Genomic DNA, 18,461 nt, shown 5'->3' with positions numbered 1-18,461 from the left:
TTTTAGTCACTACTAGTAACAAATCACTTGAGACACACCTTGCTATAATACCAGTGAAGACACTAGTGTGGTGAAATGCCAAGGTTGAAAACTGTAAGATTAAGAAGCTGTTCCCAGACATGCTCCCTCCACTTCATGTGTTGTGATAAATCACTCAGTAACTGGTCTAGCTAGAAAGTTGCAGATTTAAGGTTGGAAAAGCAGAACAGAGTTTTTCAAAACTAAACAGAGATGCCTTAAAAGTAAAGCATACAGTCACTTATTGCAGTAAGGGGGAAGTTTAGCTTTATATACAGCCTACAGATGCTATTTAAAAAGACATACTTAGTTTTCTGTTCTTAGGAAGAAAGGATCTGGGGAAAAATCTTTTTTTGTTTGTTTTTTGAGACAGGGTTTTTCTGTGTAACAGTCCTAGTTGAACTAGCTCTGTAGACCGGGCTGGCCTCGAACTCACAGAGTGCTGGGATTAAAGGCATGCACCACCACCGCCCAGCAGGGAAATCTTAAAAATGAATTTTAGCCTGGCAGTGACAGAGGCCAGTGGATCACTGGCTCAAGGCCAACGTGGTCTACAAAGTGAGTTCCAGGACAACGATGGCTGTTTCATAGAGAAACCCTGTCTCAAAAACAAACAAAGATTTTTAAAATATTTTTATTACTAAAATGGTTTAGCAAAGAATAAAAGGATAACCATAAGTAGCATTAAAGCAGGAATATCCCTAGGAAGGAATGGCTTCCAGTCCTGTGTATTAATTACAAATCCTGTGTGCTAAGCCAGATATAGTGACACAGGTATAGCTGCAGCTCTCCAGAGACTGAAGTAGAAGGTTGCAGGTTCAAGGCAACATGGGGTAGAGTAGCAAAGTCCTGTTTCTAAATTAAAATTATTTTAAATCAGAGACTGTTCCATAGAAGTCTAGCCTCAGGAAATGTTTGTAGTTCTCAAAATAGGTTTGGAGCAAATGCTTTTCCCCAGAAGTGTAAGGATGATAAACTTGGTCATATTTATTATATTTTTGCCACTTTGTGTATTTTGCCAAGTTCTACATTGGTAACAGTGGGACGATTTTAAAAATGAGTTGAGGATTGCTGATGCCTTGAGCAAGAAAAATTTAATGGATGCATTTAAGGGCTAGAGGGATCTCAGGATTCAGAAAGATCTTCATCAAGCATTCAAAATCTGTCTTCAAATCATGTTGTCATAAATGTCACTAACCTGTTATAAAGTATTTATATTCCAGTAGCAGAGTAGATAGAGTTGCTGTAAATCGGCTATGTGTTTACCACTGACTTACATCCTGTCTGTCTTGTGTTCATGAAAATTAACTTCTAAATGGTCTGTAATGCCAATTGTATAGATCAGATAATCCACTTACTGTGATACTGAACATGTAACAGATATTCATCACACATTTTAATTTTAATTATTCTTGAATCTCATTTTTGCAGGAAGGAGATTCTACGTTTCTAACTTTAGGTTTGCCTCAGATGAAATATAATGATATCTAGCTTATTATTGGTCTTGATTTCAGCTTCTAGCTCTTTTAAGCTGCCCTTACATGTGTCCCAAATTAATATTCTTAAAGTAGTTCTTTCACCAAATCAAGCACATCTGCTATTCAGAACTCACTTTTTAATTCAATTAGGATTAAACTTCGTATTTTATCTGGCCTTCTTCTAATTCCTGCTTCCCCATCTCTCAGTGGAGACTTTAAGCTGCATTGGCCCCAGAAACTTCCTTGCTGCCCTCCCTGCTTTGACAATAGCATGATAATGACTGCCTAGAGTTTCCTGCCTCCTCTTCTACAAAGGTCTTTATTAGACTGAGATGCATCCTGCTTTACTCTCATTACCATCTCTCCAACCTTCCATGTCCTGATACCTTAAACTGTGATCAGTGTAAAGGTATGTTGTATTTGGCATACATTGTACCTCCTAATAGCAAATCTTGCTGTATTTGATCATCACAGAATGCCATGTCAATTTACGGATGATCTGTAGAAAGAGAAAAAATATCATAAAATGTAGTTAAAGGCACAATATGAAATATTATGTGATGTGAGATCTTTTACTAAGTTTTTTTCTTTTATCCAAATGTTACTAAGGATTTGAAGCGTTCGTTACCATCTGGACTTGGACTGTCAGAAACTCAAATTACATCTCATGGCTTTGATGGTACCAAAGAGGGGGTTATTGAAGCAGGAGCATCCCAAGGTAAGAACCCACATACTGTAAAGATGACTGAAGTAGAGGAGGAGAGCTTCACCAAGTGCCACTTCTATTAAAGAAGACAAGAGTTAACTCTTTAATTCTGTGATGAAAAGTGATCATAAACAAACTCATCTTTCTCTTCAGTTAATTTTAAGAATCGTCTCACCAATCTGCTTATGAGTATATCAGTATGTATAATTTTACTGCTTAGCATTTCAGGATGCAGTCCATGCCTCAGACACTAGGCACATGCCCTACCACTCATGCACACCCCCCTTATTTCAGGTTACTACTTAAGGAACACTTTTTAATAGTAACTTTTAAATATTGTGAAATCAAGCCGTAAAGTTATTACGAGGTGAACTTAGATAATTTTAGGTTGTAATCACAAAAATTGTAATTATCGATTTACATAAGTACATATTACAGATTTCGAAAGAACTAATGTGCCCGCCACATAAGAGATCTCCAAGATTACCTTGTCGCTTAGTCTCAGCCAGTACTCACATTGTGCTTGATTACAAGGACAACTGCAAGCAGTCAGTAAGGCAACATCTTCACGGGTCTCCCAGTGCCATGCGGAGGGGCTGCTTTGCGCTTTCATTTTGAGTTGTGGCAACATGCCTAAAGTGTGGCTACTGGGGGAAGCTCATTGAGCACTTAGTGTACATGGTTCCTATTAGGACTCCACACAGACTTCTTGTGAGCACCATCGATATTCTAGACTTAACAGAAGTCTGTAGACACTCAACCGTAACTACACTGTTTGTATGAACAGTTTAGGCCCTGGGCCCAAGCCTTCTGGAGGGAATTTTTTAAAGTCAGCTTCCCAGGATCTGGACAAAGGCCAGTCTTGTAAACAGTCTTGTCTTTTAAGGACAGGCAATTAGACCTGCCACAGCCCTTTCCTGCACACAATCTGAGAAGCAAGTGTATATCCATGTGTATATGCAGATACATATCTCTGTATTTAACTCAAAGGGAGAATCTTTTGTTCATAGCCTTGCCTAGAACCTTTTCAGTGGGTTTGTAGTGTAATACTTTCGTTAATTTTTTTTGATATTTCATACATGCATAAAATATATTTTTATATTCTCCCCTTATTCCTTATCCTGACTTGTCCCAGATCCCCTTCACTCTCTCCCAACTTCCCTTTTATAAAAAACAAACAAGATGAACAAAAACACTTAGTCCAGAATGTGTTGCCTGTATACACATGGGTGTGGAGCCATCCACTGGTTCATGGTCCATCTACCAGGGCCCATGGTCTGGAAAATTTGGACTGCCCCTTCCCCAGCATCAACTGTCCAAAGCTAGGGGTTAGAGCCTATGAGCCCCTTCCCTTTGTGCCGAAATGTTGGCTGCTTAGGTCTTGTGTAGGGCAACAGAGTTCATGAATGCAGCGACCCTGTCCTATCCAGAAGATACTGTTTACCCTGGTCCTTACCCATCTCTTTCTGTGATGTTCCCTGAGAAATTTTTTTTTTTTTAATGAGTATAAGAAAACCACCAAACATTGGTTCTAGAGCTGCAATTAAGTAGCTATAGTTAATATTCAGTATGAACTGTATTAATATTTTAATGTGTTGTGGTTGATACATTAGATCTCCTTGCCTTGGCAGTACTTAAATCTCTTGCAGATAACATTAATCTATCTTTTATTGCATTATTGGCTAGCTCTTTTCAAGGGCAGTTTAGATTTTGAATATATTCTTTGCTATATGGGTCTTTGAAAAAGACCTTTTGGGTGATCCAGTATTGCATTCTGAACTGTAAGCTGGGGAGTAAATGATCTGCTCAGTGATGCTGTTTTTCCTTCCACCTGTGTTTTAAAAAGCAAAGCGGTACAAAGACAGGCAAATGCAATCTCGGCTTCATTCTCAAGAGTAGCATTTTCATGCAGGATTCTTCAACTTTGAAAGAGTTGGCTAAATGCCTAAAATTATGATTGCTTATTGGCTTACCTTACATAATTTGACACCATTTTTTTTTAACTAATCATGACTTACTAATTTAATTTATTAATTTTTTGTGGCACTGGGAGTTGAACTCAGGACCTTGTACATATTAGGCAAGTGCTCTACTGTTAGGCTACATCCTAGCCCCAATTTCAAATTTTAAATGTCAACATGATGTTTTGAGTTATGCTTGTGGGTAAGAGAGACACTTGGGGTGTTTTATGGGTTAGCAACAGCAGCAGGTGGAATAGCTCTCATGAACTCAACTAGTACATTTGCAGAAGCCTCTTTATTGTTACCCAAAAGATACTTTTTAGCAAGTCAGTTTCCACATACCAAAACCTCCTCTCCATCTTGGAGTTGTCCAAAGGAACCACCACCTGAGCAGCTCTAAGTCACATGAGACCTCCTGGTTTACAAGGTATGTCTGGAGACCAAGCCTTGCAAAGGCTCTGTGAATCCTTCCAGAAGAGCAACTTAGATAATAATCCCTGACTATTTACAGAAGCTTGCTTCAAACCCTAGCTGCCATCCCTCTGGAACTCACATAAAACACAATGGCTCTGTTCAGTTTCTCACCACAAGAAACAAGTGTACTATTTAGATATTTTAATTATTTTTAATGAAATTATTTGTCTGATATTTGATTTAATCTTTCCCCCTTTAAGTAACAGGATTTAGAGTAATTGAACTAAAATGGCTATTATAATTTGTAGTATATGAACATTAAAATGCCAGCTAGTTTCACTTGCTTGTAAATATACTCTAATACTCAAATGACAAGTCTGTTTTGTGCTAATGGGAGTAATTTATCTCTCTGGACTGAGTTTATAAAATTTATTTTACCCTAAAGTGCATTATTGGTCAGTGTATTCATTCATAAGAGAATTGTGTGTATTTGCATTAGTCCAGCACTCACGAGAAAGACTCAGTTGTCTTAAGGGTGTTTGTTTTAAGATGTATAGATAATAGAATGACATGGGAAGGAATGACATGCTGCTGGAAACTTAGGAAGTAAATCTGAGGGAGAGTGGTTAGAGGGATTAGGCCATTGTTAGCTTTCTGGACAAAAGGCTGAAACATTACTTGATACAGACTTTTTATTAATTGAACAGTTACTATAAGATAATTAATAATGTACTTTTCCATTTGTTCCTAAAGTTAAAAAAATACCTAAATTTAGCTTAAAAACATCAAATATTGAAACCTGGGCAACAATAAAACTGTGGCACAATCAGTAACAGCACACATCAAAAGTAAATCTAAGCTCCTAACAAGGATGTATGCTTGGTCCCCAAGTTTTCTTTTAATGGAAGTTCTACTTGTTGCATCTGCCTGGATTTCTGTTGAAAAAATTGACTAATTCCTCTAAACTTGTGAGTTATCAAGAGCCTGAAGTTTTCTGGTTTTTTCTTTTGGGAAAGAGGGCTTAGAGGTAGGTGTAGTTCAGGTTGGCCTAAAATCACAATCCTACCTCAGACATGTCCAGCTTTAAGATTTTGGATTCTTAAAAAGTTTTTTGTGGGTATTAGTGAGCACTTTTGATAGCTAAATTTAGTTTGAAGGGCTAATTTAAACTACATTAATCTCAAGGCTTATAGTTCTGAAACTATGGAAAAATGGAAGGTACTTTTGAAGTTTAGGCAGACAACTGAAATCCCACCCCATCATTTGCCATTTTAGTTGTATCATTTGCTACATATATCATACACATGTCATGTTGTGTTGTGATATCGTTTCTTATAGAGGTTAATAAATTGTAATAATCAGAACAATAGAGCTCTGTCATCAGACATGGAACTCTAGTTGTTGTTTCCTTGTGTTTACTACTTCCTTATGATGGGAACCCTGTGCCTTGGATAATAGAGATATGGTCTTTGTATAACATGGTTTTTAGACTGGAATAGCCTATTGAAATGTCTTTCAACTCAGCAAGTAACTTGTAGATGGAGCTTTTGTGTTTAATTTGATAGTGGAGATCCTGTGGTGCAGATTGTGAACTTCCCCATATGAAACTGTTAACCTCCTGAGCCTCATTTGCATATTCAGGCCAATTGATTTCTGTCAGCCAGTATGGTTTTAAGTTTTGAAGGCCAATAAATTTAAAGAGATAGATATCTGTACTTTAAATGATAGCGGTCGTCTATTTAGGTCTGTCATATGCTTGAATTCAATGTAAACAGGTTTTCATACTATTACAACTAAAGGCTGTCTTCATCAGGACTTTATGTGTGAGTGGGATACTTCTTGCTAATTATATGTAAAGTAGATATTGATTCCTCCCTGTCATGAATGAATTTAATATAATTTTTTTTTCCCAGAAAACTGGGGAAGATTGTACTTGAAACAATAGTTCATTGTAGGCATTGAAATAGTCTCAGCTAGAGCTGGAGAGATGGCTCAGTAAGTAAGAGCACTTATTTGCCATCATGAGGATCTGAATTTGATCTCTAGCACCCATGAAAAGGCCCAGACATGGCTTCTTATGCCTGTAACTCCAGTGCTGGGGAGATGTGGGGAGGGTACGTGGAAACAAGATGACTGGGGTTTGCTGGCTGCCAGCCTGGCTTCAGGATCAGTGAGAGAGTTAAGCTGTCTCAGGATGCAAAGCTAAGAGTGGTAGAGTGGGACACCTGTTATGCTCCTCCAGCTGCCATGCATGCATGTATGCAAATTTACCATGTTGACACTCAGAGATACACATGTACAAATTAAATATTCACAGCTAAACACGAAAGAATTTCTCATGTTTTTAATGACTATTCTCTTTAACTTGATATGTTGCCTTAACAATAATGATAGGTAGCATTCCTTTTTTAAAAATGGCCTTTGTTTTGTGTGCATTCCTCTGTGGGAGCAACTGCTACAATGTATGCATGTGGAAGTCAGAGGACAGTTCCTGAGAATCCACTTTCTACTTCTACATGGATTCCAGGGACCAGACTCAGGCTGTCAGGCTTAGCAGCAAGTGCTCCTCCTACCTGCGGAGCCATCTCATCAGCCTGGTAGAGAATATTTTTTTACTTTTTAGTGTTCCTGTCGCTTTGTGGTAGACAGAACCAGAATTTCATACCCAGAATTAGAATTTAAAGCTCGGTTGTGTCTTACCTAAAAATTGTTTTCTTTGCTCTTGTTCTCAAACCCGACTGTTTGCAAATCTCCCAAGAAGCCTTCAAAGCAGCAGTGCATTTGCACTGAGAAGCAGTGGATCTGAGAGAGTCGGGAAGCATGGCATCACCAGCTCTACAAGTTCCCAGAGCCTAGAGTTCACCATGGACCTTGTGGTACCACAGCTCCTGGTGCAGTGGGCCGGAGCGTCTGCATTGCAACAGGCCTCAGGATGCCTGGGTTGCTGTGGACACCCTGCATTCCAAGCATGAGTAGCAGTAGTCTGCACTGCATCATACGCGGTTTATGACTGGGAAAACTTGGCAACAGTTCCTAGGAAGACTGTAATTCTTAAGAAGGAAGGACATAACTTCATTTACAGTTTTGTAAAAAAATATTAAAATATGCTTCAGTATTCCTTAAGCCTCAGAGCATATACTGGGAAGTTATGAGATATATACTGAAACTATAAATCATTTAAGTTCAGGACTTTCATATGATTTGGTTTTGAAAACACCAAACTCCAGGGAAACGTGTTTAGATACGATCTTGCCAATTCTTGTACATAGAGAGGTGGTTTGTTTGGTTTTGATAGGCTAATGACAGGTTTATATAGAACTCAGCCCGTAGCATCTCTCACTATTAGTCCTTTCCCGCAGGAGCAAGCGTATTAATTGTAGTCTAATTGCAGTGTTTGACCATGTAAAAGGAATTGTTACTCAGTCTCTGTTCAAAATGTCTAACATGGAGGAGGAAGTGGATTCTCACAGTTCAATGTCTGCCCTTTCCAGGTCCCTCAGCGCCACCTTTGCCATCTGTTCTGTCTCCCAGCAGGGTTGCAGCTAGTCAGCTCGCTCAACAAGGAGGTGACCTAACTGTCCCTGCAGGTATTCGCTGCACTGATTGAATGGGCCTTTCTCCTGCTGAAGCCAACCTAACTCAGTTTCTTAATTGCTCGCTCTGTTTGTAGGCGTGTGCTCCTCTGGCTGTTACTGCTGCTGCTGCTGCTTTCTCTAATAATAAGAGAAATCATCTTCCTAGCCATCGCCTGTCTTTTCAAAGCAAATGGGTGCATCTCAGACTTGAAATTTAATGAGTTTTAAATATTAAAAACATAGTAAAATACATTTATTTTAATTCATTCTCTCTCTCTTTTTCTGGCTGGTATAGGTTCGCTTATTTGATTCTAACCTCTCCTTGCAAACAGAAAGGGGACTTTAGCAGTCATGTTATTATTGAGAATGGGTCAAGTGAAAAGGTTTTGTATTCTTATTCTTGTCAGCCTCAGCATACAGATAGTTTGTAGATTGCCACAAAATACTGAAAAATAGGCTGGGTTTAGTGGTGCTTGCCTGTAATAATCAGCATTGGGAAAGTTGAGGCTGAAGAATTCAAGGCTAACTTGAGCCACATAGAAGAGACTCTCAGAATCAAAACATGACACAAAAGAAAAGCAAACCATACATTTCTTCTTGTATGGCATTAACATTTTATTTGCTTATTTTTGCATTGCTCTGATTCTTAGATCTACGTTAAAGCTATACTAAAAGCTAATCTGGCTGTTGGAATAAGAAGGGGGAAGAAAATGTATACTCACCCTGATTTTTGGGGTGTGTGTGTATGTATGTGTGTGTGTTTGCATGTGTGCATGCACATATATGTGAGCATGTGTGGTCCAACTGTCAACCTTAGGTGCCTGTTACCATCCCTCTCTGCCTTTACCTTTTGAGGCCAGTGTCTTTCACTGAGCCTGCAACTTATCAAGTAAGCAAGGCTGGCTGACCAGTGAGCTCCAGGAAGCCCCTCTCCACCATCTGTGCTGACGTTACCAACCTGCACCTCCACACCCAGCTTTTTACATGGGTGCTAGGGATCTGAACATGAGTCCCAGTGCCAGTGTAGCAGGCACCTTACAGAGTAAGCAATCTCCCCAGACCAGCCAGACTTTTGTTGTTTTTGTTTTTTAAGGTAAATTTGCCACAGAATTTGTTTCTTAAAGTGAGACAACCAAGTGTTTGTTTAATGGACAGAAATATTTGTAAGTGGTTAGGGAATTATCCTGCATGGTTCTAGAGTCTCTATTCCTTCACACAGTAGGAACCTTTGTATGTTTTTATGTTTAAATAGTCCAGTTTGACTAGCATCAGGTCTCATTTTTTCCTGTCATGCCCTGGGTTTATCCGGACTGTGCTTTTGTCTTTTGTTATGATCCTGCAGGTGGCCAGAGAACATACACAAAAGGTGGGCCAGTTATTCTCGCAGATGAAGTTAAAAATCCTGCAATGGAAAAGCTAGAACTTGTTAGAAAATGGAGTCTCAACACATACAAGGTTTGTAATTTTTAAATATTTCTACCCTAACTGTCTCTAGGACTTTCTATTTATATGTGTTATTCCCATTATCATATTTATCATGCTTATACAAACATATGAAAACTAATACTGTCTATACATGAATATGCAATTTGGAAATAAATTACTGGTTTCATTATTTATCTTTATATATAATTTAAAATTTAGTACAAAAAATTTTTGAAAGACTTATAAAACACTTAACTCTGACAAATAATACACTTATTTAAAAGAAAAAGCAAAACAAAACAAAAAGAAAACCAGTGTTCATGCATGCCTATAATTTTAGCACTTAGGAGGCTAAGGCAGAATTGTTGCAACTTCCAGGCCAGTCAGGGTTACATATAGAGACTCTGTTTTGACAGACAGACAGACAGACACACACACACACACACACACACACACACACACACACACACACACAGACAGACAGACACACACGAGTTATTAGAATATCTTTATAAAACTACTGTAGTGGTACTCCCTTTCCTTTTTTGATAATTCATTTACTTCTTAAGAGACACAGTCCTATTTTGTTGGCCTGTCTGGGCTCCCCTTTCTGGGATCAAGGGGTCCCCAGACTTCAGCCTCCTGAGTTACCAGGACTACAGGCTCATGTCCCTGAAGGTGACCTTTCCTTGATATGTTTTAATATACTAGTTCTCCAAAGTTGGAAATTCTGTGATCTTGTAGTAATTCTTATATTTTTGGTTGTGAGCCTAGCCTGTAATGGCTGAGCCATCTCTCCAGCCCTCTTGTAGTAATTCTTAACTGTATAGGCAGCACTAGCTTATAAATTCATCATGGCTGTTTGCATTATTTCCCTAATGATGTCAGTAAAACAAGCCAATTTTTAAATCTACAGCACATTTGATACATTACAAATGTCCAAGCCACAAATTCACTTAGTAACATTTTCGAATCTTAATAGGGGTCAGACCTACAAGACATGGAATACTTAGATAAAAATCCCAACAGCTCAAACTATAGCATGAGCCACAGTGCTTTGAGTTTTGAGTTGGCTATGGCTCTAGTGGTTGCCAAGTCAAAACTGCCTGCATTTTTACACACAGCAGTTTTCTCTAACATGTCTTCCCAAGACTAAAGAGGGCGAGGTTATTCTTTCAATTAATAATTTTAAAATACACCCTGAAATCCACTATAAAAGTACAAGCTTTCTTGCAGTATGGGGATTCAACTTGTATATGCTAGGCCAGCACTCTATAACAAGTTCCCTTAATGTTTTTAAGATTTATTTATTTTATTTTTTGTGTATGAGTGTTTTTCCTGCATGTAAATATGCGCACCATGTGTGTGCCGTGTGCCTGTCAGGAGAGGACATCAGATCTCCTGGAATTGGAGTTATAGATGGATGGATATGAGCCACCATGTGGATGCTGGGAACTGAACCTATGTCCTCTGCAAGAGCAACAAGTATTCTTAACCACTGAACCATCTTTCTAGCCCCCAAAGTTTCCTTAATGAGATAATAGTGCTTTGAAATCTGCTACATGGATCTTCCCATAAGTTTGTCATCATGTCACCTGAGAAATGCTGGTGGTAGTTGGTAAAAAGCGATGCATGCATTCTCAGTTCTTCTCACGCAGGGCGTTCCTTCTAAGTCCTTGCCCTTCTGTTCTCAAGGATAGGGATGTATTATTTCTTGCCTTTGTGTTCTCTCATAACACAACTGTTGATCAATTGCAAATCCTCATCCCTTCTTGTTGGTCCTATATATCTAATCAGTCGTTAAATACTATGGACTCCCTTTGTTTTCTTTTACTTTTTCTGTTCCAGCTTTCACAGTCCTGGTCAGTATCTTTGTTACTCTTTCACTATTGTTAAAACTTTCCAACCAGCTCTTTTGGACTGCTGTGGTCATTTTTACTTTAAACTTCCTCGACAGATCCCCATGTTCTTTAGAAATGGCATGGCCCTTACCCGCCTTATGACTTTATTACCTTACCGCTTTTGACTGCAGATCCCATCCATCCCAAATTACTCAGGAATCTCCTTAGGTAATCTGTCTTCTCATGCTTCTGTAACTGTGGGGGGGGGGGGGGAGGCTGTTGTTTTGCCAGCTGTTTGGAATTCCCCTTCCTTTCACTTGCATAATTTTCATACCACACTGAGCTTCATTCTTTAGAAAAAACAAAAATATCTTCACAAAAAATATTAGTATAGACTAGGAAAAGAAACAAAAACAGGCTAATAAAAATAAATAAATCAGGGCATTAGCCTTTGTTTATTAGCCTAATATTCAACTACTTCTTCATATGAAAGTAAGGAAATTGATTTAAGAAGATGGATTAAAGCCCTTAAGTGGAAGCTCCTTGTGGTGTGTTTGTTTTAGTCTATCTGTCCATGCTGCCTGCCTCTTTGAGGCAGGGTCTTGCTATATTGCCCTGTTAGAAATATTTCTCTCTCTCTCTCTCTCTCTCTCTCTCTTTTTTTTTTTTTTTTTTTTTTTTGTTTACCCTGTCATCCCCCATAAACAGTCTCTGTTTCAAGCTTTCAGAGGAGACGTCTTTCCTAAATATGAAATGCTATTTTAAAGTCATTCTTTAAATTCTGACGCAGTTGCCGTTAGCGTTCTCCCCACCTCTGCCTTTAAGCCAGTGTCGTTCAACTTTCCGGCACGGTTTTCTTGTTGGTGTTGCCCCGTTCCTTCATTGGCTGACCATTTCCCCTGCCTATTTCCCCTTTAGGCTTCCTTCTGTGTTTTGTCTTGATGACTGTTTTATCTGTAAATTGGTGCTGTGGATTTCTTCTTTTTCTTGTATTTAAATGTTTGTTTTTGCCACCACAGCAAAGCTCTTTGTGTTATTTAAATAATCAGAGTGCTCGGACTATCTTGTCCGTTCGTGAGGAGGATGGTGCCTCATGGTGTGCTGTGTACTATTGCATATCATTTCGTTTCCTTCACCTTCCTCAATTAGGAGATCTACATAGATCAGTGTTTTGTTTTTGCTGTTAAACTTTCTGGCTCTTTAGCAAGTTAGCTTATTTGGGAGCCGTTATCTCCTAAATGATTTTTTTGGGGGGGGGGGGTGGGAAGAACAAGATCTTGGTAGGTAGCTTGGGACTTGCTATGTAGACAGATCAGCTGATCTCAGATTCAGAGTTCTGCCTGCCTCTCCCTCATAGAGCTGGAAGTTAAGGTGTGCACTACCACACCTTGACTAAATGATTTCTTTAGATGGAAAACTTTGCCCCTTTTATTGTTTAGTTTCCATTTTCAAGTATTTTAAGGAAAGGTAGAGAAGTTAGATTTCTCTTTGTGAACTTGCCATGTAGTGTATCCGAGTTTTGCATTTTAACTTCAGAGTGTTTCAGGGATTATGTCAGAAACTGCTTGAGTTCCCCGGAGGGAGGGATGGGTAACAACTGTCTACCTTCTTTACAGAGCTGTAGGTACCCTCTAGTACTTTCACTTTTGATTATTTAGATTTTCCTTAAAAATGTATAGTTACCTCATGTAGGTGCTGTAAGTTCAGTTTCAGAGTTTATTTAATGTGTCTAAACTTATCTCAGTTTGCTTCATAATCAATACTTTTTTTTCTACTGCTTTATTTGTGGGAAATAAAAAGCATTTCTTTATTATATCTTGACCCAAGCACCTGCTTGTGAACATTGTGTGTGTGTGTGTGTGTGTGTGTGTGTGTGTAAAATGGTCACTTGCACTGTAGAATATTCATTTTGTGCCATCTATAAACCTGGTCAATGAATTCTGGCTTCTTGCCTCTCAACAGATTTCTGTGTCTGGTTGCAGTAGAAGGCAGTATGCTTTGGCTTGCAAATGAAGTGAAAGTCTCTAATAGAGGAATTCTGGGAAAGAGTACCATCTCTTTGTCTTGTTACAGTTTCACATGCATATTTTGTCAGTGTTTTTCTCCTTAAAATCAGTGTCTCCAATTAACGTTTCCATTTCGATTTTCATCTCCTAGAATGGTTTTTTTGTGTGTGTGTGTGTGTGTGTGTGTGTGTGTGTGTTCAAGCCATAGTGCACCTGTGGTGGTCAGAGAACAACTTGGTGGAGTTGGTTCTCTCAGTCTGCCAGGAATCCTAGAGACTCATCACCTGGTGTGTGTGTGTGTGTGTGTGTGTGTGTGTGTGTGTGTGTGTGTGTGTGTGTTCAAGCCATAGTGCACCTGTGGTGGTCAGAGAACAACTTGCTGGAGTTGGTTCTCTCAGTCTGCCAGGAATCCTAGAGACTCATCACCTGGGTGTGTGTGTGTGTGTGTGTGTGTGTGTTCAAGCCATAGTGCACCTGTGGTGGTCAGAGAACAACTTGCTGGAGTTGGTTCTCTCAGTCTGTCAGGAATCCTAGACACTCATCACCTGGCTCGGCAGTAAGCACCTTTACTTGCTGTTAATCCTGTTGTCTCATCCTTTGTCATGGCTCTGGAAATTTTATGTGGCTGTGACCTTAAGAGAATAAAGAAAAGACAAACATACAGGTACACAGAAAAGCTGAGATGGGGTGGACTGGGCTCTCTGATGAAGGAACTTCAGCACCCTAGAAGCACATTCATTATATAGAATTGAACAATGAGGCTGGGTTATTGCCTACCAATAAGCAAGGAGGCAGGACTTATGGTATCGAGCTAGACCAAGGATACTGGTGTAGTTCTTTTTACTTTTCTTACTCTTTGGGGGCCCACCACCCAGTTCCCAAATCAATATTATTTCTTACAAATGCATGGCCTTAGCTAGGCTTAGTTTTAGCTGGCCTTTCTTAAATGATCCCATCCACCTTTTGCCTCTGGGCCTTTTCTTTTTCTTACTTCTGTATATCTGGCCTTCACACTTACTCCGTGGCTGGCTGTGGAGCTGGGTGGCTGGCCCCTTTCCTTGTTCTTTTGCTTCTCCTTTTTTCCTTTCTTCTCTTCCCCAGATTTCTCCTGCCTGCCAGTCCTGCCTATCTTTTCTCCTGCTTGGCTATTGGCCATCCAGTTCTACATTAGACCAATCAGGTGTTTTAGACAGGCACAGTAACACAGCTTCACCGAGTTAAACAGATGCAATGTAACTCATCTTTGCATCATTAAAACAACCGATCTACAGCATAAACAAATGTGATACGTCTTAAAATAATTTTCCACAGCAAACTGGTGTAGCTAGCTAATCACATTAGGAACAGTCTCTGTAAGGGAGCAGTTTTTAGGCTGTGAACATTGAGAGTGGGAAATCTGTGGGGACATTTTCTGCACATACTATCAAGATCCGCACACAGACCAGAGGGGAAGGATTTGTCATCCTCTGAGCCCCTCTCCGGGAGAACAGACTTTGCCATTTTTCCAGGGGTCCTTGACATGTCTGTACACACATTCACTCAGTCTTCCCCTACTCACCACATCCTGTAACCTTGGAAGATGTAATAAACATCATAGTTTAAAGTTATAGGACTTATTTACTACCACCTTGCTGCTGCTGCTGCTGTTGTCTTGGGGTGTTTTATTTGCTCATTTGTATTATTTGTTTACAATAGGGTCACATGTATGCTAGACCAGCCTTGAACTTTGATCTGCTAGGTTTCCAGGGTGCCACCACATCTGGGTTTTTGTTACTTTTTAGGATTTTTTTTTTTTTTTATTTTTAATGATGAAGAATACATAAGCACCTTACACAGTTATTCTTTGATGAAATATAATTTTTATTTGTGTAAAAATTATTACTAGAAAACTTACTTTTTTGTTCTCTAAAATTAGTTATACTTTTTAAAAGTATATGTTTCTGAGATAGAGTAACAGTTTAATACTATGCTGAACTTGAGGAATTTCTAATCTCTCTCCCCTGTCTTCCTGTCCGCCCCCCACCACACCAATTATTTAAGGTGAAGATAGAAAAGCAATAAGAGAGTAACATCTTGGCAGTCTTTGTTTTCTGTTTACAATCATGCTGTTCTGTGAAACTGTGAGGTATCCCTGTTGCCTTAAATACTTTATCCAAGTATAGTAAACTTGAAATAAGATTATGTGGGTAGTCATTTGGCAATATATAAGCTAGCTAGGTGTATGTCAAAACTTCTTTAGCTTAGTAATAGTTTTTAGACAGGCCTGGGAAGTGGAATAGTATTCACCTTGCTAGCTAGCTCACTCGAGGTGTAGAACTGGTACATGCAATGTAGTGTATTACTTTGCACTGCTGTATTATTCTATTGTTCTCTTTTTCTTACTAAACAAAGTCCATCTTTCTACTTTTAGTGTACCCGGCAAATTATATCTGAGAAACTAGGCCGTGGCTCAAGAACTGTGGACCTTGAACTTGAAGCTCAGATTGATATATTAAGAGATAACAAGAAAAAATATGAAAACATTCTGAAACTGGCTCAGACGTTGGCGACACAGCTCTTCCAAATGGTGCATACCCAAAAGCAGCTTGGAGATGCATTTGCTGACCTGAGTTTGAAGTCTCTAGAACTCCACGTAAGATTATTTAAAGTAACTCTTAGGGATTGTGGGTGTGAGGGTGCTAATAGAAGTATTCTGAGAGGTAATTTTTCCATTTGTGATTTGCTAAACTCTTAGTAAAATTGTCATTGTTGTGTTTGTTTGGGTTGGACATTGAACCCAATGGCATTGTCTATAACCCAAACCCCAATGTAAATGGATTTTGAGGCATTCTTAAGATGTCATACAATCTTTAAGAAGACCCATATGACTCTGTCAATGTAATGGTCTGTTTGCACCTGGAGGTTCTAGAGAGTAAGCTGGAGGTTCTAGAGAGTAAGAAGGGAAAAAAAAAAAAAAAAAAAAAAAGAATACCAGCCTGCCCAAGCCTACAAAAAATCAGAACTATATATGATGTATGATTCTTTGATGGTATCTTAGTTAGGGTTTCTATTGCTGTGAAGAGACACCATGACCACAGCAACTCTTACAAAGGAAAACATTTATTTGCGGTTCATTATCATCATGTGGGTCGTGGTGGCATGTAGGCAGACATCATGCTGTTGTACAGGCCAGACAAAGTACTGGGAAAGTAGTTGAGAGTCCTATATCTTTTTAGGCAACAGGAACTGCACTGAGGGTTACATTGAAGCTTGAGCAAAAGAGACCTCAGAGCCCACCCCCACAGTGACACACTTCCTCTGCCAAGGCCACACCTACTTCAACAAGGTCATACCTCTTAATAATGCCACCCCCTAAGAGGGCATTTACTTTCAAACCATCACAGGTGGGATTAAAAAGTAAGTTAGGCACTTACTGTGAAAACCTCTTTCTAGTCTTGAAATATGTTGATCACTTTTTTGAGTGGACTTGTGGTATACATTTACTAAATTAAAATAAATACATTAGATTTAGGGCTGGGGTGCAACTCAGAATATAAGCTTAACATTTCCAAGACAGACTTTTAGAATGAAAGTCTTATTTTTAGTGTTTATTTCCACAAATAATTGAACCGAACATTTGTTTTGTTTTGTTTTAAGACAAAGTCTCTAGCCCAGGCTAGCGCTTAACTTCCTATACAACCAAGGATGCCTTTGAATTTCTGATCCTCCTGCCTCTGCTTTCTGAATGTTGGAATTTGCATGTATGTACACCGTGCTCTATTTATGTGCTGCTGGAGCTCAGACCCAGCGATGGTGCATGCTAGGCATTCACTCTACTGCATCCCAAACCCTGTAAAACATTCTTGAGAATTTCTTTTATTATCTTGTGACACTTCATGTCTGGCTGTTTATTTTGCCTAGAGCAAAAGATAAAATTCCTTCATACTACAGACATCTAACATGAAGAAGTAGAAACTTGTATAAGAAACAGATATTGATATGTTACAGTAATAGACACAGAAATTCTATTTTGGACGATCCCTTAGACAAGGGGATTTGCTTTCTGTTGGATGCGTGGCCTCTATTCTGTTGCATTAGTCTCGCTTCTTCATTTTTTTTTTTTTTTTTTTTTTTTTTTTTTTTTTTGCCTCTTAATTTTTGAGATTGTAATATAATTGTATTACTTTGGCCTTTTCTCCTTCCAAATTGTCCCATATATATATATATATATATCCTTTCTTGATCTTTTTTCAAGTTCATGGACTCGGTTTTCATTTGTGTGTGTGTGTGTGTGTGTGTGTGTGTTCGTTTCTAAATATAGTCTGCTCTATCTGTATAATGTTACTTGCGTGTATGTTTTGGGGACAGGCCATTTGGTTTTAGGTAATTGGGACGCTTTTCCTGAGGGAGACTATTCCTCCCTCTCTCGGTATTCCTTAGTTGTCCGTAGTTCTTTGTGTAGAATTGAAGCTGTGTGTACCTTCTCTACCTTCATTGTTCTTGTCCCCACATCCTTGCCCACCAATATGTCCATCAACCCACACCCTCTCCATGCCCATGTCCACTATCCATGTTAGCATGTCTGTTAGTGTTGTCCTGTGCTCTGTTATACAGTAAGAAGGGCTCCTTAGTTTTTGTTAGCTATTATGTTAATGTAAATGTAGTTTTTGTTTTGTTTTTTTTTCACGACAAGGTTTCTCTGAGTAGCCCTGACTGGCCTAGATGTAGCTCTGCAAACCAGGCTGGACAGAAATTCATAGAGATCCAACTTCTCTGCCTCCCAAGAGCTGAGATTAAAGGTGTGCACCATCATTCCCAGCTATCAATCTAGTTTTTATAGTATTCTTCTTGTTTGCTAATTTTTTTTTTAATTTTGGCTTTTACCCCTTAATGAATGTCAAAGCACACTCAATTATAATATTTTAACATTTTCTAAAAGTTAAAGTGTTGTATCTCATACTGTTTATAAGCACCAACCATTTATTTATACTCCATACATAATTTAGTTTGCAGAAAATGTCAGAAACATCCTGTTGTCTTACATTCCGTTGCAGTGAT

General features: G+C 38.9%; 1 protein-coding gene across 3 annotated transcripts in view; it reads left to right on the top strand.

Annotated features, from left to right (window-relative positions):
- Window positions 1–18,461, top strand: part of Arfip1 (ADP ribosylation factor interacting protein 1) — a 77,195-nt gene that overhangs the window by 34,880 nt on the left and 23,854 nt on the right. For 2 of the 3 annotated variants that reach the window (XM_051198747.1, XM_051198746.1), the window contains exons 3-6: window positions 2,106–2,214; window positions 8,069–8,164; window positions 9,495–9,607; window positions 15,835–16,056. In XM_051198747.1, the coding sequence (XP_051054704.1) occupies window positions 2,106–2,214; window positions 8,069–8,164; window positions 9,495–9,607; window positions 15,835–16,056 (540 nt within the window). The remainder of the gene's footprint in view (window positions 1–2,105; window positions 2,215–8,068; window positions 8,165–9,494; window positions 9,608–15,834; window positions 16,057–18,461) is intronic. The other variant, XM_051198748.1, reaches the window with a different exon arrangement.

This window comes from Phodopus roborovskii, unplaced genomic scaffold, assembly GCF_943737965.1.
Source record: "Phodopus roborovskii unplaced genomic scaffold, PHOROB, whole genome shotgun sequence".
Lineage (NCBI taxonomy): Eukaryota > Metazoa > Chordata > Mammalia > Rodentia > Cricetidae > Phodopus > Phodopus roborovskii.
The sequence above is the reverse complement of the archived record's forward strand: the minus strand, read 5'-3'. Positions and strand labels throughout refer to the sequence as shown.